This window comes from Pelodiscus sinensis, chromosome 2, assembly GCF_052426305.1.
Source record: "Pelodiscus sinensis isolate ZL-2025 chromosome 2, ASM5242630v1, whole genome shotgun sequence".
Taxonomy (NCBI): Eukaryota; Metazoa; Chordata; order Testudines; family Trionychidae; genus Pelodiscus; species Pelodiscus sinensis.
In genome coordinates this window covers 200,943,477-200,963,745 of record NC_143053.1, presented here as the reverse complement: position 1 = coordinate 200,963,745, position 20,269 = coordinate 200,943,477, and the positions used below count along the sequence as shown (strand labels likewise).

Genomic DNA, 20,269 nt, shown 5'->3' with positions numbered 1-20,269 from the left:
TATCATATATACCATAGAGTACGTTTTATAATGAATATTAATGCTACTTTACAATGTAAAATGGACAATTGAAGAATTTTCTCACTCATGATTTAAACTACATTGTGGCAGAGGTGGCCTCATGAACCACCATCTTTTCCTAATTGTCATTGCATGGAGAACATCCCCACCCATTCACACTTCCCACCTCCATACCTGTGGCAGCTCTAGCAGTTGCTTAGGTGGAAAGGTAGTTCATGTATCTTTAGCTATCTCTTAATGCAAATAAGCAGATGAAAACAAGGAATTGAGCACTATGTGACAGACCAACTCAACATGAATCACTACGAGTAGTCCTGTAGCACTGTAGAGACTGACTAATATACAGTAAACTTCCGATAATCCGGCACCTTTAGGACCCAGGGGGTGCCGGATTATCAGATATGCTGGACTATCAGAAGGGGGGGGCTATGAAGGGTCTGGAGTGGGGTGGGAGGGGATGCCACCCCAGACCCCTCATAGCCCCCCCTTACGATAGTCCGGCTCTCCCCCAGGCGTCCCTGATTCAGCTGCTGCTGGTAAGTTCCAGCAGCAGCTGAATCGGGGATGCCTGCAATAGAGCAGCAGGGGTGCTGCCGGGTTGGTCCCACAGCGCCGAAGGGCGGCACCAACCCAGCAGCACCCCAGCTGCTCTTGGGGACGCCTGGGACAGAGCAGCTGGGGTACTGCCCAGTTGGTCCCATAGCGCTGCCCCTCGGGGCTGCGGGACCAACCTGGCAGCACCCCAGCTGCTCTTGGGGACGCCTGGGGCAGAGCAGCTGGAGTGCTGCCGGGTTGGTCTTGCAATGCCAAAGGATAGCGCTGCGGGACCAACCCGGCAGGACCCCAGCTGCTCTGCCCCAGGGGTCCCCAATTCAGCCGCTGCTGAAACAGATCAGCGGCTGATTCCAGGAAGCCTGGGGCAGAGCTGCTCTGCCTGGGGCTTCCTGGGATCAGCACAGGCACGGTGGTTGACTTTCAAATGTGAATTGTATGCCTCATTTTTTGTTAAGTTTATCACCCTGGAAGTGATGTTTTAGAAACAAGCATCTTTTCCTTCTTTGGAAAGAGCTTGTGTTGTATGGCAAATCACAGTGTAAGAGCTTGTCTAGAAGAAGAGACAAATCTACAGTGCTAGTATGCCACACAGTAACTCTGAGAAGATCCTGTTACTGTGTACTAAAAGTGCACTTTGATGTACTCTACTTTGAAGTGGGAATAAATCAAAGCACACTGGAGGATTTTTAGGGCACAGTATTAAGGTCCTTATGGACAGTTACTGTGCAGCATGCTAGTGTTCTGTGGAGGTACACCAGAGCACACTATGCAGCGTTTATCTTTGATTGCCCAAGGGCAATTTTTTCATGACCAAGTTGCAAATGCAAAAGAGCCCATCATGGAAACTTTTACACTCTTGACTATGGGCATGTCTTCACTGGAAAGCTGTTTTCTCTCTCTCTCTTCCTGGCAGATGACATCATCAATGTCAACAGGCTCACTCAGCAAAATTAAAGCAGCAAGAGGGAAGGGGGTAGGCAAGCATAGCAAGCAAAGGGTACAGCCCCCAGTAACCATAAAATCCCCAATTGCATAGCTAGTGTTGCAGCTTTCCAGTGAAGGCATGATTGGATGCAATTATATTTGTATACATGTACTTTATTTCAATGAAGCCATTCTCTTATGGAGAATAGAATAGTTGGACCAGTATAACTACATATGCATTTTTACAAAAGGAGGAAATGAGTACATTTTTGCGTGGGGTTTTTTTAAGTGCAAATTGTGGTTGCAAAATGTTGCTAATGATAAGATCAGTGCACTTGAACCTCCATATTCTGGATGTCCCTAATCAGGGAAGAGGAATGTGCTATGGCTCTGAATGCTGCCGCTGCCCCTCCCCCCAGCTGAGAGAACGGCAGCGCAGCAACTCGCTTAACCCTGTGGCTCTTCCACACTGCTCCCATAGCAGCCGAGAATTATGGGGAGCTCACAAACACATATGCCCCCTGGAGCGGAACCCCTCAGCATTCTCCTTGGCCTGGCAAAATCTTTAATATGGCATACCTCCCTCTTCTTCTCTATCTCTAGAAGCGTGACTAATGCTGGGCTCTGGAACAGAGAAGAACTGAGGCTGTTCAGAGATGGTGAGCTATTAGACGTTCTGTAATATGGAGCTTGAGGGACACACATTTACACATACATGCATAAGTCCAGTGCTGCTTTAAAATGGTTCTATAGCCAAATGATTAAGCATGCTAATTCTAAGATGAGTCTGTGAAGGCAAAACAGTAGATTCACTTTTGATACTCTTTTTAACTTGCTTGATGGAAAGATAAATCAGGAATCACATGGCTAAATGAATTAAAAGTACTGTTCTGTTGTAACTCATTGGCTATCAGCAATATAATCTTGTTTTTAATCTCTCACAGGCTCATGAGAGACTGGAAGATTCTAAACTTGAAGCTGTCAGTGATAACAACCTGGAACTAGTGAATGAAATTCTTGAAGATATCAGTCCTTTAATAAACAAAGATGAAAATATTGCAGAATTAGTTGGCATACTCAAGGAACCTCATTTTCAGGTACTATTTTTTTCATCTTGCCTATTTAAATTTGTTACCACTTGATATACAACATATGCATGTTGATCTAGCTAGAATGAGCAGAAAAATGTTTAAGCCCTCCCTCTCTCCCCCCCCCCCCCAGCCATATGAGGAAGAATTTGAAAGAAATACCACTACCATGGCCCATTTTCACCAAGAGTAAAGTTTAAAGAAATATAGGATAAGATTAAAACAAAAAGACAACCGGGGGGGGGGAGGGACGACAGGTTAGCTATATATGCTGACTAATTCATTTTGATCAAAATATATATACATTCTCAAATCTTTCTCTAGCCAAGGACTTGCCTTTTTTATTCCCCTGGTCCAAATAGGCTGCTATACTCGGGGATGATGTATATCACATACAGATTTGACATTTTCACCTCGAAACTTAGTTCTGTATGGTCAGCTAAACACTCTTTCTGTGGTATGTGTTAAAATATCTGGCCACGGTGTTGGTCTTGCAGTACAGGATTTTTTTTAGGCATGCACTAAAGGAAACTTTGAACAACTGTACATGCAGCATATGCACACTTAAGTGGACTGGACATGAGCAACGTATCTTGGAGAACAACAGTTAAAAATGTTTGGGTTTTTTTTGTTGTTTTTTGTTTTTTTTTTCTTAAGGATCTGGGGAAATAAAAAATTTTCTTACAGTGGTTGCTCATGGCCATTCTACATTATGTCCATGTGCTCATCACATGCACCAATGTTGGAAATTTTTCCCTCCATTGGTATCCATAGGGTAGCAGTGCTGGTGACCCCCTGGAGAGGTGCCTCCAGTGCATAATATAATGGATACTACATGCTGTGTCCCCACTGCCAGTCATGGTGCTAGAACATCCTGCTGCCATGTGCTTGTGGTGTTAGTATAATTCAGCCTAACAGCCTTTTTTCCTGTAAAAAGTTGTAGTTTGTAGTTATCCCTTAGAAGTTTTCGTATAGTTAACAATTAATAGTGGTCTGTGACATGGGTGGGGGTGGGGAGACCCCATTTTGGGCAGGGTGTGAGTGTCCCACATTTGTTCCCCAGACCATGTCTCACTTGACTCAAAGGTCTCTCTAGCCCACCCCCTTAGTCTCTGGGGCAGGGTGACCCAGTGTTCAGAGTCTCTAACTTGCCCCTATTTGCAGGGCAGTATAGTTCAATAGTCCCAGTCTATAACTTACCCCTTCTTGTGGGACAATGTGACCCAATGGTCAGAGTCTATATCAGGGGTGGGCATAGGGACCTCTGTGGGCTGGATCTGGCCTGCCAAGCAGATAGATCTGGTCCACGGATGCCCTGCCACTCTCCCGCCCTCCAGGCCAGTAGAGCCTGGGGGGCAGGAGGAATGCACAAAGTCTCTCACTCCCTTCACCAGCCCTGCAAGCACTGCATGCCTCTTGCAGGGTGGGGGAAGGGAGTGAAAAACTTTGAGCTCCTCCTTCCTCCAGGCCTTGATTGACCTGGGGTTGGGAGCAGCTTGTAAAGTTTCCGCCTGCCCTGCAAAGGGGCAGGTGTCTAGAGGAACTGCCAGTTGTTCAGAAGAACTGTCAGTTCTCTCCAGGCAGGGAAGAGGGCAAAGACTTCATGTGTTTCCCCTGTCTCTAGTCCAATTAGGGTCTGTGGGAGGGGGAGCATAGAAATGTCCTGGCTCCGCCCCTCCTGAGGTGGACTGGGGCCATTTAAAAAAAAATTAGTGAAGTGGCCTTCCCATTTAAATTATTGTCCATTCCTGGTCTATACCTTGCCCCTGTTTGCAGAGCAACACAATTCAGCAGTCACAATCAACAACTTGCCCCTCTTCATTGAGGTAATGTGATTCAGTGTCTATAGTCTATAACTTGTCCAGTACCATTTCCCATAAATATGGACACTTCTGGGGCAGGGGACCCACTGGACACAGTCTGTAACTTGTTTCAGGTTGCAGGGCAGTCCAGTTCAGTAGTCTGAGTTGTTAACTCACTCCCACTCATGAGGTGATGATGCCATCTCACTTCAAGGGACAGGAGATAGGGGATGTAAACCCACCCCTGGCAGAGGGGTCCAGGCCCCCCCATTCCATTGGATCCCAGCCCAGGGCCCTGTAAGTGGCTTTCTTTAGCCTAGGGGTGGACAATAATATGAGATGGGGGGGGCTACTTTACTAATTATAGAGGCTGCAAGGGGGCTGTGTAGAGCATGGGGTGAGTGGGGACTAATTGAGTCCCTGCTCGCCCTGTGGCACTTCTGCTTTGGAAATGTACAAGAGTCCCACAGGGCTCTTGTACATTTCAAAAGCAGAAGCGCTGGCAGTGGGAACCAACACAAACAGGAATTGAAGCAATCCCCACTTGTGCCATTTCCTGCTGTGCCTCTCCCTCCCCTCTTCCCTGCAGAGATGGTGCCGGGCGAAATTGGTAAACCACCAGCTCCTGTGCTCGCGCTCGCTCGCTCACTCGCTCTCTCTCCCTCCCCTTCCCCCTGCTGCCTCTGTCTGATAGAGGCAGCAAGGGAGGAGAAGTGACTAGTTGAGCTGACTAGTCACTTACATCCCTACTCTAGATAGGCCTCGCCTCGAGCCTGCATGGTAGTGCCTCGGTATCTGGGCAGTCTCTGTGGTTTGTCTGGATCTGGCAAGGCATGTCCTCTTCCTCCAGCCCCAACTGAGCTAAACTGCTCTTTTATAGCAGAGCAGCTCAGGCATGCCCACTAAGGCTCAGGAGGTGGAGCCTTCTAAGCCCTCAGGGCTAGTTTAACCCCCTCCTGGTCATTGTGGGAAGGGAACACCCCATCACAAGGTCCCAAACAGGGCTTTGCTTTGGGGCAAGGCATACCCTGGTGTCCAGGCTATGCAACTGCTCTAAGTGTCCTATGCCCATCAACACTCTTCATACTGGCTGTCTACACTGAGAGAAGGACAAATTATAGATGTTGTATTTGTAATCTGTAGAAATTCCTCTCCGGGCACTTCTAATGGAGTCTGCGCTAACTCCAGCACTGGAGGAAAGATCAGACTTGGACCCAAGCACTGCAGCATCAATGCAGAGCACCCTAACTCCCTCTCCCTCCCTAACTCCCTCTTCCTCCCTAACTCCATCCAAGGAGGCTAAGAAACTTGGAAGTGGAAGATCTCCCATCTCCTGTAAAGGGAAGAGACTGGATTTATTTGTGTAGAAAGTTTATTCATCCTCCAAACTGTAAATCAGGGTGACCAGCCATCAAGCTCTCTTTCGCCAATATGACTACAATATGTGGCAGGCTATGGGTAAATCTGAGGGATTGCTCCCCTAGAGCTCAAGTAAGGAGTAGTGGGGTATCCTGAAGGAAGGCTCATTGGCAGCGAAGGCACCCTTCCAGGTGGCTTTGGATGTAGCTGATTCAGTGACGTGCACAATGACTTTGACCATTTCTATGCCCAGGGCATCCTCGCTGCAACTCCCTGTACTGTGCTTGGAAGCTCACCAGTTGATGCAAGAGTTTCCTTTTAGTCCATTTTGAGAATGGGGGGAGTTGTGTAGGAATGTTTTATCAGTTATGTCAGATCAATCTTTATGGAGTTACTTGCTTTTGGGCTTATCACCAAATGAGAAATACTGAAGATATCCTGAGAGTGGTCTATGTTTGCTGTGTCAAGATTCATAATCATCTAGAGACCAAGAAACCAACAAATTTGTTTCATTACTAAGATTCAAAAATTACCCTTTTACAAAACAAAAACAAAGTGGGGAAAAACCTACACAACATCACCACTCTTCAGTACGGAAGTTAACTAACGAGTAATCGATGGAATTTCATTTGTCTGAGCAGGGCTCGACAAACCACTGGAATCTACTCACTGGGGCGAGTAGATTTCAGCCGGTCGCTCCGTGCGCCCCATTCACCGGCACTTTGCTCATGTGTGGTGCCTGTCTGGCGCATGCGCAGTGCGGGGCTGGCGAGTAGCTCTCGCCGGGGTTTGTCAAGTCCTGTGTATGTGTGTGTATAGACCTTAGCACAATAAGGTTCTAGCCCGTGACTAGGGTTCCTAGGAATAGTGGTCTTGTAAAAATAACCTTAACTCTGCTCTGTATATTAAAATACTTCCTACACACAAAGCCCACTTAAATTTTGAGCAGAAGACTAGGGTCTGTCCCTCAGAAGACTGCCTCTACAAAAGAACAGTTCTTAGTTCTGTAACTACCAGGTTCAGTCACAAGAAAAGTGATGGCAGGAATTAAAGCAAATTTTTGCTGGACCTGAGGTTCCTTTTTCTCTGTTATGTCTGTTTCTGGCATGCAAGCTCTTGAAGCTTCACATATGAGGTTGCTTGAAGGTCTCTGCTTTTTGTCCATGATGTTGTAAACTCTCTGGACACCGAAGCATTTGAGTAGTGCAGCCATCGGTCCTATCCTATGTCTACTTGCTGTGTGCATGGCTGTACCAGAGCCACCATCCTAGTATCTTGTACTCAGCTTTTTTCTATTCAGCTTCTGAATTTGTTGCCTGTGATGTGCTCCAATATCCTTTTATTAAATTAACTGCCGTGACCCCCTTTAAAATGAGGTTGGATTAAGGGACATCTCACTTCATTAGCTTGCAGAGAGCCCTTATTTCCTCTACCAATGAGACTCCTCTTAGCTCCCTTAATGAAAGGGCCTGGTATTTCCATCTCATGAGGGAGGATTATTGCCAAGTTGTATGGAATTTGGGTTGGAGTACCCTTCTTGATTCCACATTTTCCACTTAGGCCTGAGGTCACCATAATCTGTCCCATAGAGTCTGGGCTTTTGCTTTATCCAGCAAACCTAAATTTATGTTGGTTTTTCATAAACGTTGGATTTACCTATTTAATTAAAAGATATCTTAAAACTGCAAATTATCTTCCTAAGGTATTCACCAGAAGATTTCCATTTTTTTGTGTTCGTGTATGTAGACTGGGAACACCTTTAGTTCAAAGTTTTGATCACTTGTTTTCAAGAAGTGGAGTCAACTCAGTTTACATATATCCCAAATTGCTGATGGAACTATAATTCTTTCTTGAGGTTCTTGTAAGCAGGAACCACACACCACCTGAAAAATCACTAGAAAGTCTTATTCAGAATTTTAAGTTTTAAATTTATATTTATCATGTATTTAATGTAAGAAATTCCCTCCCTCCCCCATAACAAGTAGTTTTAGCTCTTTTAGTGGGGGATGGCGTGTTTTACTTCCTCCATCTGATGTTCATGATCCTCTGGAATATAATGGGACTGCTCAGATACTTCCTTATTAGTCAAAGAAGAATATTATAGAAGAGTGAGAGTACACCTGGTCCTATTCAACCCATGTTTACTCTGTCTCCAACAACTTTTTAGAGTAAATAGTACTTATGTGAGTAGTCCCACGTTTGTTCAAATAGTATAATGATGAGGCGATATAAATACATACATAGAATTCTTTGGGACACATGAGTATTAGTGTTCAAAATGAAATAAGGGCTGCAAAATCTGGATTTAAATGAGTTTAAAACCTTAAGGTGCTGAATTATTTAGTAACCAATGCCTTTCATGGATAATAATAGTAAACATGCTTCATTAACTCTTCATTTACAGTCACTTTTGGAAGCCCATGATATTGTGGCATCAAAGTGTTACGATTCCCCTCCTTCTAGCCCAGAATTGAATAATTCTTCAGGAAACAACCAGATAGTACCAGTAGATGCCATTCGTATTCTTGGTATTCACAAAAGAGCAGGGGAGCCACTGGTAAGTACATGTGAATAGCTGTGTCTCTCTTTGACCTAAACAATAAGAGATATTTGAGATGTTTAGAATTCTGCACTTCTCTGTACTCATTCTGGTGTTTATTTTTTATATTGAGTAATTGTAATGTGCACTAAAACTTTTCAATATCCGTTTGACAAGAGATGCAATAATGAAAACTAAAATATGAAGATACGTGATTCTCCTACACTCTTCTCTTCAAGGATAAATGATGACCTTGTTATTAGGTAGGATGATATGCTAGCCTAAGTAATATGAAGAAACTTTTTTGTATTTGATCCTAATAAAGAATGACAGAACTTAGTTAAGTCAGAGCAAATATCTGACTGGTGTATGCTTGCGTACCAATTTCCTGCCTGAAGTACATATACATCCATATTTATTGTATAATACAGTGCAATAATGTCAGTATGTTAACAGTTTGTGCAGTGGTCACTATTAAAAAGTCAGCATTTTGGATAAGAAATAACTAGGATAGCTCAATAAGGTCCTGTAATAATTGTTTGGTAAATGTTAAAATAAAATTTAAGGTCAAACTCAAACAATGATATTAAACTACGTAATTGTTATTCAATGTTTCCTTTTAGGGTGTTACATTTAGGGTTGAGAATAATGACCTGGTAATAGCACGAATCTTGCATGGTGGAATGATAGATCGACAGGGTCTGCTGCATGTGGGTGACATCATTAAAGAAGTGAATGGCCATGAAGTTGGAAACAATCCAAAAGAACTGCAAGAACTACTGAAAAACATTAGTGGCAGTGTTACTCTGAAAATTCTTCCTAGCTATAGAGACACTATTATTCCCCAACAGGTCAGTAGTATGATATTTTCATTGCTTTTGCCAAAACAGTATTTTATTTAGTGATGTTGTTTATAACACATGAAATTATTATAACGAAAGGAATGGAGACAAGACTTCTCTATTGTGTTTTTGTATGCAGTTGACAGCACTCTTGTGTAAGGTCACTTTAACTCTTCACCTGCATAGCTAGACAGTTTCCCTTTTGATTCTTTCCCATACAGTAGACAAGAGGGAGAAAAATAATCTTTTAAAAGAGGAAAGAATATGTAACTAAAACCATAAAAATTAGTGGGGGGACTGAAGAGAAAATATACAGTAAACGTCCGATAATCCAGCACCTTTAAGGACCCAGGGGGTGCCGAATTATCAAATATGCCGGACTATTGGAAGGGGGGGCTATGAGGGGTCTGGAGTGGAGTAGGGGGATACGCCCCTCGGCGCTGCGGGACCAACCCGGCAGCACCCCAGCTGCTCTGCCCCAGGAATTCCCAAGTCAGCTGCTGCTGAAACTGACCAGCGGCTGACTCCAGGAAACCTGGGGCAGAGCAGCTGGGGTGCTCTGCCCTGGGCTTCCCAGAGTCAGATGCTGGTCAGTTTCAGCAGCGGCTGAATCGGGGAAGCTGGGGGCAGAGCAGCTCCAATTGTCCGGCTGCCCAGAGCAGTTCTGGCTTCCAGATGGTGTCGGACCATCAGGAGTGCTGGACCATTGTATGCCGGAGTTTTACTGTAGTATCTTTAATTCTCTCTTTAAAACAGATTTCAAGTTGTCCCTTTATTGTTAGGCACAGGATATATCATGTAATGTAATATTGCTATATAGCTGGTTGGAATTTTGAAAAAATGAATATTTTGAAGACTGATAATTTTTGGACTATATTTGTAATTTTTTGCTGTGGGTTTTTTTGTTTTTGGATTGTTACTATTGTCTCGTAAGAATGAGGTATGGTTGTGTTTTTCTCTTAACTTGGAACAGTTGGTAGTAAACACAGATACTGCAAATAAACTGGAGAATGAAATACCCGGCCCATAGGATATCATGGTAATTGATGTCTTAAAATGCCTCTTACTGCTTCTTAATGTAGGTAGCTTGCTTTCTATATTAAAAAGATAGACAAATAAAGGAAGGTTCATATAATTGGATTTTAACCAGACAAAGCATAAGTGTACAACTGAGATATAGATTAATTTTGATTGAGCAACATAACATACAAAGAATATGCTTGCTTTTATATGTTGTTCCTTTACTAAAGACCAAAATGTTTATATTAAGGAATGATTAAGGAAACCAGTTCTGACTGGCTATAAAAGAAGCTTTGAATGCAGTTAGGGTGCGTACGTGTAGCTGAGAGGACGGAAGAAAGTGCTGCTGAGAGCAGGAGGAAAGGAGGCAACAATTTGAACACTAGGACAATGAACTGGAGAGGAGGAGGGTGTGGGGAAGTAGCTCCGGTTTTGGAGGTGTCTTATAGCAGGTGTCAGGGACTCTCACAGGCAACTACTGTTACAGGACCCTGGCGTGAAACCCGGAGTAGATTGTGGGCCTGGGTTCCCCCGAACACCCACCTACCAATTTCCACTCAGGGAAAAGACTATGGAGTTTATTCTCTGTTCTTACCATATGCTGGCTGATAAGAACTCAACACATAGCAAACTAAAGCCCTAGGCATGGTGTCTAAAATTGTGGGCTGCTGTGAGCCTTTGAGGCAAGCAGATCCACTAGGAAGCACAGGACCCACCAAGTTTTCATAGGAGCTTTGTCACACTAGGTACATCGGTACTATGGGTGGCAAGATAAGTGTCTTGCTACAAGTGTGGTCATGCTACCGTGCTGGCAGCTGACAATGCAGACATGCAACAGAGATTTTATTGGTGCACTCTGCGAGCAGTGCTGTAGTTTCAGCCCTATACATCTACTGGTGTAGACAAAGCCTAAGTCTTCACCTGATGATGAATGACCTGATCCTCAGTTAAATGTTGCCTTTATCACCTGTTTAGATGATCCAATGGCTGGAATCTGAAGCTAGACAAATTCAGCCTGGGAATAAGGTGTACATTTTAACCAAGGTGGGTGGGGAACTCTGTCAGTGACGATTTATAAATTAAAGTTGGATTTTCTTTTTTCTGAACGAGCTGTGCTAGGAATGATTTTGGGTAAATTCTATGTCATACAAGAAGCTAGAGTAAATGATCACAATGGATCCCTTCTGTCATTTAACTCTGTTAGCTTCATCTCCAGGCATATTTTGTTGCTGCAAACAGTTGTTAGGAAATATTAACTACTACAAGATGTGACCGTGTCTCTCCTCAGCCACACAAGTTACAATGAGCAATTCAGACCTGTGATCAACCCTCTACAGTGTCTTCTCATATAGAGCGAGTCAAATTCAAAGTCTTAATCCTTACCTTTGAGGCACTTAATGGCTTGGATTCAGGATTTCTAGAAGATCACTTGTAGCTCTGAGATAAGGATCATTGTTGACAACTCTGATCTTCTAGCACAACAGAGCTGTCTGCTGCAAACTGTAAAGCTCAATTGTGCATGAGAGCTGCTGTGGGAACAGAGCCAACTCCCACAGGAACTGACAACACATAACATACATTAAAAGAAAACAAAAATTGAATACTCCATATTGTCAAACTATTTTTCCTCTGGGGCGTGATGATGAAAGGATGAAGCACATATTGAAGATGTTAGTCATATCACATAATGTGTTTCTGAAGGACAATTAACTTTTATGATGAATAAAATAAAGTCGAAATGCTGAGATTTTGACACTTTTGTCAAGCTGGGGGGAGGAGGAGTGGCAGTGCACAGAGCTGCTTTCACCTCCACCTGCTAGGGTCTGTACCATGGGTGTTACCAAATTAGGAACACCTGGAATACGGATGTTCCAGTGTACTTTGGACTCTTGTTGCTTTGGTGCATTTTTTCTCTGCCAATCTTCAGTGCTTTGCCAGGCTAGGATTGGCACACTCTTCCAGTTAAGTCTCTTCAAATAATTTTTTCCCCCCTCACTGTCTGTCTTAACCCTCCTCATGAGACTTGTCTTTTCCTTAATTTTTGTGTCTAAGTCCTTCCAAGTCTAGTACTCCTTCCTGTTCTCTTTTCTGCATAATGCTAACTGATCCCATGGAGGTCTTGAAAATCTTAAATTTCTGAAGGGGAAGTTTAAAATACAACTTCCATGTGTGAAGAGCTTCCTGAACTTGCCTCAAAAGGACAATAGCTTTCAGATATCCATGGTTCTTCTTTTCTACCATACTGCACGAAGAAGAAAATTAAACACCTCAATTGCCAGATTTTGAATCAAGGCAGCTTATAATTCCAAAGATTCTATTCTTGCTAAATTAATCAAACCAGGTTCATCTCTTGATGGGCAGGGAAGTCCTACTTATTCTACAAAAAGATCAGGAAGGTAGTGACTTGGTCTTCAGTTCATGTGTTCTCTAAGCACAAGCCTGCCAGTGGGGTGCAAAAGACACAGTTGCTCTGTGGCCTGGCAGTTCAAATGGGCCTGGGGCTCCCGCCACCAGTGCTGCTGAAGTAGCAGCAGCAGAGTGCTGTGCCCTTTTAAATTGCCGCCTCCCACCTTGCCCAGGGCCCACGGAGGCTGTTGGATCTGCTAGCTGAGTGTTTCAAATTGGACAGTGTCTTCCACAGATGTCACTTTTTGACAGCAAGCTCGATATTCGTGTCATATACATAATAGTACAACTTAATTTGTACAATTCATCTGATAATTTTTACAGTTAACTTTCTTAATTCTTTCTTTATGGTTTCAGTGCTGTTAAAATACAATGTTCAGAATAAAGAAGCTAGTTATGAGAGACAAGCAAATCTTATCTCTGAATTTTACATTAGGGCTGTCAGTTGACCTGCGTTAACACTTGCGATTAATGCAGGACAGGATTAACACGTTAAAAAATAATGTTAATCGCAGGTGTTAATGCTGCACTGCCTCTTTGAAGTGCCACTCCGGCAGTGCAAGCGGAGCCGGGGATCATTTCAAAGGGGCTTTGCTACACAGAGCTGGGGATCAGCTGTGGACTTCAGCTGATCCCTGGCTCTACTTGTGCTATCCCTTTGAAGCTCCAATCCAGTGTATTAAACGGGCAGCGCTGCATGGAGCCTGGGGTCAGCTGGGGACTCCAGCTGATCCCAGGCTTCAGCTTGTGCTGCCCTTTTGAAACACCGCAGCAGCTCTTCCAAGGGGCAGTACTGCATGTATCCCTGGGTCAACTGGGAACTCCATCTGATCCCAGGCTGCATGCAGTGCTGCCCCATTGAAATGCTTCCAAAGCATTTCAGAGGGGAGTTGCATGTGATGAATTGATATTAAAATTTTTAATCACTTGACAGCCCTATTTTTACAATTACTACTTTCTCCCTACTTGGATTTTTTTCCTTCTTGTTTTGGTCACATTAACATTATTCTTTGTTTAAAAATTGTTCTACATGGGATAGGATTTTTAGTATTGGTCTAGAAATGTAATGAGTTTTTTAGTAAATTACAGCTTTGGAAGCAAACAGGCTGGACTATTTCAGTGACTATAGGTTTGACCATTTAAAAGTAGATTTCTTTTAAAACACAGTTTTTTCAGGAATATGATTTATTTTAATAATGTTACTGAAGCATATGTTGGCTTACAGTAAATCACATAAGCTTATCTTAAATTATCTTTATGTCCTTAGGTGCCTCAGTGGCCCGAGAGAGAGAATTGTGTAGTTAGGGCACTTGCCTTGGGTACGGGAGACCTAGATTCAGTTCCCTTGCTCTACAAAGGGCTTCCTGTGTGATCTTACGCAAGTCACTCACCTTCTCTGTTTCTCAAATCCCCATCTGTATAAACAGGGAAGTGCTACTGTTCTTATCTCATAGTGATATTTGTAAGAACAAATATATTAAAGATTGTGAAGTGTGTTGAGATCTGCTAATGAAAAGTGCTGTATTAAAACTGGATATTATATAATATGCAGAGAAGATCCTGAAACCCCCTTTAAACTTTTTTTTATCCACGGTTTTGGCTAATACAAAAAACTGCACATGGCTGGAAAACATTAGAGGGAACATTGCTTGAGAGTTCTAAGAATTGGCCTGATTTTTCAGAGGATACTCAACATTTTATGAAAACGTGGCCCCTTTAAGGTCTCTCAACTTAGGCATTCACAAATTAACGCTCAGCCTGTCACAGCCTTCAGTTCAGATAATCAATAGCCCAGAAAACAAGAAGCTTCTTTTTCTCACCAAAATCTAACTTCTGCCATGACTAGCAAGGATTACTCTGTAACACCACAGCTGTTCTTTTATCTGTTAAGGATCCTTTTTTTTTAAACCATGATCAAAAGAGAAAAGACGATATAGAAATCATGCTTCAAAGTGTAGCCTTTTGAAGAGCAGTTTCTCAGTCTTCTTTCTTGAGTTTAAAGCTTAACTCTCTAATCCTGCTAGCAGAGGCAGAAATCATTGAAAAGGTTCAAAACTACAAACACTACTCAGTTCAGTACAAGTGAATAAAGGCTAGGGATCTTTATATAAAAATATTTGAAATTCATGGGCAGAAAGAACTAAGGTGTAAAGCTTTCAGGTATCCGCCTAAAATTTCAAAGCTCCAAGCATAAGACTGGACTGCAGTTGTCTGTTCAGTACCTTATTACTGCATGTTTCTCACCTCTGACTTGTATACTTTGATCTCAACCCTTTCCTCGTTCCATTGCTAAAATAACCAATTTAATAGTTGATGCTTTAAAATGTAATCATTATCAGGTTATTGGTAGACAAGGCAAGATATTTACAGAATCAAGCAGATAGCACTGCATTTTTACATTCAGTTCATGTTTGGAAGGTTATATATGTAGCCAGTCTGTGTAGATGTATTTTGTGAGCTCGATCAGGCTCACATTTGACACCCCCTATAGACCTATGCAGAAAAAGGTAACATTTTTTCTTACCCTCTTTATTCACATTTCCTTATTTCCTATAATAGAATAAGAGGCTCTTTCATCTTGAGAAACCCTTCTGAGGTTCATTCTATCCTCCATACTGTTTCATTGAGTGATTGAAAGTGGAGGAGGCTTCTTCACTTTCAGAGAAAAACACTTACAAGATTGGGCACCAGAAGTAATAACCAGAAGGTACTATATAAAATTACAAGTGATGCCTCTCTTCTCCCTCTGTTCGTCCTGCTCTCAGTTTCTTTTTAGAAATAAAAATAATACGGGTTTTATTAACTGTGGAGTTTATGATAGGGATGTGACTACAGCACTTTAAAGACTAACAAGATGGTTTATTAGGTGATGAGCTTTCATGGACCAGACCCACTTCCTCAGATCAGTTTGTGGAAGAAAATTGGCATGACCATATATATCAAAAGGATGCAATAAAAAAAAAAAAGTGAACACCTATAAAATTGACAAATCAGGTTTTAGAACAGAGGAGAGTGAGGGGGGAAGGTTAGTGTCTATGAGGTAATGATATTAGGGGTGATAATTGCAGAAGCTATCTCTGTAACGGGTGAGATAATTAGCCCATACGTCAAGTGTCAAATTTAAGCATGAATGACCGTTCTGAGGCTTCTCTTTGAAGTCTGGAGTTAAAATCTCTTTGAAGCAATATGCATGTTTTAAGGTCATTGAGAAAATGGTCAGTCTGGTTAAAATGGCAAGCAACAGTTTTCTCTCTGTGAAAGACCCTGATGTCTGTCTTATGTGCATAGATTCTTTGGCGAAGTGTCTGAGACGTTTGTACAATATACATAGCAGACGGACACTTTAGGCACATGATGGCATAAATTATATTTCTGGATGAACAGGAATATATGTTCTTGATCTTGTAACTGGCATGGTTAGGTCCAGTAATGGTGTCAGAGTAAATATGTGGACAAAGCTGACACCAGGGTTTGTTGCAAGGGAAAATTCCAGAGTTGGTATTAGTGTGGTATGTCCTGTGATTGTTGGTGAGAATCATTCTGAGGTTAGGTGGTTATCTATAGGAGACTATGGGTCTGTCTCCCAGAATCTCTCGGAGGGTAGTATCCTGTTCCAGTATAGGTTGTAGTTTATTGATAATGCATTGGACGGGTTTAAGTTGGGGGCTATAGGTGTTCTGTTGCTGTTTTTCTTGGGTATGTCTTGAAGTAGATGGTTTCTGGGTCTTTCAATTTGTTTTTTTTATTTCTCTGGGTGGGTAATTGAGGTTTATAAATGCTTGGTAGAGATCCTAAAGTTTCTGGTCTGTCAGTGGGATTAGAGCAGATGCAATTGTATCTAAGGGCTTGGCTATAGACGATAGATCGTATGGTGGGTCCTGGATGGGAGCTGGAGGCATGTAGGTAACTGTAGGAGTCAGTGGGTTTTCTGTAGAGTGGTGTTTAATTTACCATTGGTGATTTGTACTGTGGTGTCCAGGAAATGGATCTCTCGTGTAGAATGGTCCAGGCTGAGATTGATGGTGGGGTGTGGTGTAGGTTGTTAAAGTCTGTGGAATGCATCCAGTGTTTCTTGGCCATGGGTCCAGATCATAAAGATGCCATCGATGTAGCGTAAGTAGAAGGGATAAAAGGGGACGCGATCTGAGGAAATGTTGTTCTAAGTCAGCCATAAAGATGTTAGCATACTGTGGGGCCATGCGGAGGCAGCAAAAGAAAGCCTCAAGGTCACCACAAAATTGAATCCAGTTCAAGGGGGAGGTAGGGCAGAACCCCTCTAGCTACAAACTCAACCCAGCCTTAACAAAGATGCTAATTATCTCACTCATTACAAAGATAGCTTCCCCAATTATCACTCCTATTATCATTACCTCACAGACACTAACCTTCCCCCCTCACCTTCCTCTGTTCTAAAATCTGATTTGTCAATTTTATGTGTTCACTTTTTTTGATTGCATCCCTTTGGTATATATGGTCATGCCAATTTTCTTCCACAAACTGATCTGAGGAAGTGGGTCTGGCCCACGAAAGCTCATAACCTAATAAACCATCTTGTTAGTCTTTAAAGTGCTGCATAGTCCTGTCTCTTGTTTCAGCTAGACCAGGCTAACACGGCTGCATCTCTATCATGTTAGGGATGTGATAGTGTAAATGGTAACCAGTGAGCATGGGGCCATTGGTTTACCTTCAGGATTACACTCAGCCTCCAACCCTGTGCACTGCTGCCTCTGTATCAAAAGCAGCAAGGAGTGGGGTGGGGAAGTGGGAGCCAACTGCCTCCTACCCCACGCAGCTGCGTCTTCCCCTTCCCCTGCATGTGTAAACATGGTTACAAATTTACCTGAATATACGCATTTTAACATCCCTAGTTCGTTGCCTATTCAAGTATAGGTGCAGAACCTGGGAGTCCTTTCCCTAGGTTTTATAGTACCAGAAGAGATGGACCAATTTTGATTTTTGAAATGGCTGAATTTGTTCATATTCAAGGGGGGGAAAAACTAGACAATCGACTAATGCAGAGATTGGGGATGGGGTGGGGGGAGTTAAAAGGGGAGGGTGGAAAAGAGACATTTAGTTCATGCAGGGAATTTTGTACTATGCCTGGATGATTTTATATGCCTATAGATCCCTGTTGGCTGATACTAGGCCTGAGGAGATCATTCATTTTCAGTGCCAGTCCTGCAGACTGTTTTGCTTCTCATATTTTCCCTAATTGCCAAAGTATTTCGGCTAGGAGTGGTAGCCTTAAAGTTAGTTTGTTGTTCAATGATGGTTCCTTTGTATATATTTCACACATGGGATAGGCATGTACTCCATGGTTTTAAGTTTGATTTAAAAAAAAAATTTTTTTTTTAAATAGTGCCTATAGATCATCTTAGCAGAGTGTGCATGGTGGTAAAGGCCAATGTCCCTCCAGTTCCTTCCTACTGCTGTATAGTCTGAGTTGGAATCTTAAGTGCCATCCGCTCCTATTTTTTTTCCCTGTCATTGTGTATGATATATTTGATTTTTATTAGCTTCAGTATTTTATTGCAAGGTCTATATAGTATAGTTAGATGTTTACCCCTTATTTTTTCCCACTTGTGGACATGTTTTCCTGGAGAAGTCTGGGATTTTGTGTAGGGTGCTAGGTGTCAAGAACTGTTTGTTTTTCTTGCTCCTTTTTAGAGAGCAATGAACATTAACCGTGCTTCTACTGTCTGATTAAAGCTCATATTCAAGTGCAGTATCTGCCACTCTTTCTCCCCCTTCCCCCCAAACTTGTGAACTGAGACTGAGAAAACGTTTTGTGGAGAAGGTAATAAAGCTCCAATGAGATTGTCAGGGAACACTTCTGTTCATCAATCTCAACAAGAGGGAAGTGCCCCTCAAACCACAAGCTCTGGTACGGAGACTACAATTGTTAAGCCTAAAAAAAGGCTTCACATGAGAACAAGGAGCATTCTTAGGCTATGTCCGCACTACAGGGTTTTTGCGCAAAAACCCATGGAGCGTCCACACCAAGTGCGTTTTTGCACAAGAAAATCTACAGTTAATCGACAGAACGAGGGCTTTTTGCAGTGTAGGTATGCCTCCTTGTATGAGGTATAACTCTTTTTTGCGCAAGAGTTCTTGTGCAAAAAGCTGTGTGTGGACACGCAACAGGGGTTTCTTGCACAAAAAGAGCCTATCACAAAAAGCACAGGTGCTCTGATTGCCATTCACAGAATGGCCATCAAACTTTCTTGCGTAAGAGCATCCGTGCAGTGTGGATGCTCTCTAGTGCAAAAAAGCATTGTTTTTGCAATGTGCTTTTGAGGTGTGGACACGCTTTTGCGCAAGAAGTTTTTGCAGATCTCTTCCGCAAAAAGCTTCTTGCACAAAAACCCTGCAGTGTAGACAAAGCCATGTAGACATGAGGGTCAATCCTCTTGACCTGAAACTTTCCTGAAGAAATAGGTTCCCTCCCTGACTCTGTCAAAGTGAAGAGAGCCAGGACATATGGGTACTAATAACTTAGGTATGAACAGATCTTCTTTACAGAAGAAGGGGGCACACAAGTTTATAGATACTGTTATACAGCTTTGCCAATAGTTCCTTAGACTACAGGGTAATGTGAGACCTGTGTCTCCATAGATGGCATCTTTGCTCTTCCTTACCTGCATTCACATCTCTTGTCAGAATCATCTGTATTCTGGGATGTGGATACAGCAGAGAAGAGGCTATCCAGCAAGGCAACCATTGATACTGTTCTGCCATAGATAAGGAGTCCAGATTCCTCTTCAGAAGAATCTTAGCCCCTGCAGGATCCTCTCCAATTTCAGGTGGAGGGAGCATGAGACCAGAGCCGCAGATCAGGATTCCAGCCCCAGACCAAATATAATTGGCTGACGGACAAGTGATACTTGAGGCCATGGATTCCTCCTCCACCAGTTGATCTGTTCTGCTGGCAATCTTGGGAACCATGGGAACCCTACCAGAGACACTCAAGATCATTTCACTAGTCCTGTTTGTCATCGTTCAGTTACCCATAGTTGGTACCATCAGAATATTTGGAAGGGGAAAGTGAGACCGTCAGCAGTTCTGGGAATGATCTTGTCACCATCACCATCCCCTCTGTTTCCCTCAGATGACTTCAAGCAATATCAGGAGCTCATGCACAAGGTGACTGGAGAGCTGGAGACAGTTTCAGAACAATTTGCGGGGCATTCTGCAGCCTTCTAGTTCCTGATGAGCAGCCCTCCCCATCAACAAGGTCATCAGGGACCTGGCAAATATGGTTAGGCACACCCCAGCTTCTTGTATGCTCACCCCCAAAGAGGGTGAACAGCACTACTTTGTTCCTTCTGGGGGGGAAGGATAATTTGGTTTTCTCATCCACTGCTTAACTCCTTTGTAGTGTGGGTGACTAAAGAGCAGTCCAAGCAATAGCACTCACAGCCCAATCTCTTTGGTTAAGGGCATAAGTGACTCAACCTGCTAAGGAGACAGGTCTTCTCACTCCAGTCCAGAAGCTTAAATTACCAAACATTTTTGTTCAAATGTGATGTTAGCAACTATAAATATTTTTTTAAATTCAAGAACAAGCTCCTTTAGGATAAGTCCCAGGCCTTATTGGATGAGGGCAGGATAGTAGTGAAAGCTTCCCTTTAACCAACACATTTAGAAAGTGGCTACAGCAGTTATGAGGAGGAACTAATGGTTGCAATCCTCAGGTTTCCCTGTAGAGGTATG

At 42.9% G+C, this 20,269-nt stretch overlaps 1 protein-coding gene across 4 annotated transcripts in view; it reads left to right on the top strand.

Annotated features, from left to right (window-relative positions):
• The window catches only part of PALS2 (protein associated with LIN7 2, MAGUK p55 family member), a 101,068-nt gene that overhangs the window by 46,227 nt on the left and 34,572 nt on the right, over positions 1-20,269 (top strand). For 3 of the 4 annotated variants that reach the window (XM_075922193.2, XM_075922189.2, XM_075922190.2), the window contains exons 3-5: positions 2,445-2,597; positions 8,154-8,306; positions 8,912-9,139. In XM_075922193.2, the coding sequence (XP_075778308.1) occupies positions 2,445-2,597; positions 8,154-8,306; positions 8,912-9,139 (534 nt within the window). Of the gene's footprint in view, positions 1-2,103; positions 2,160-2,444; positions 2,598-8,153; positions 8,307-8,911; positions 9,140-20,269 lie in introns of those variants that run through there. The other variant, XM_075922192.2, reaches the window with a different exon arrangement.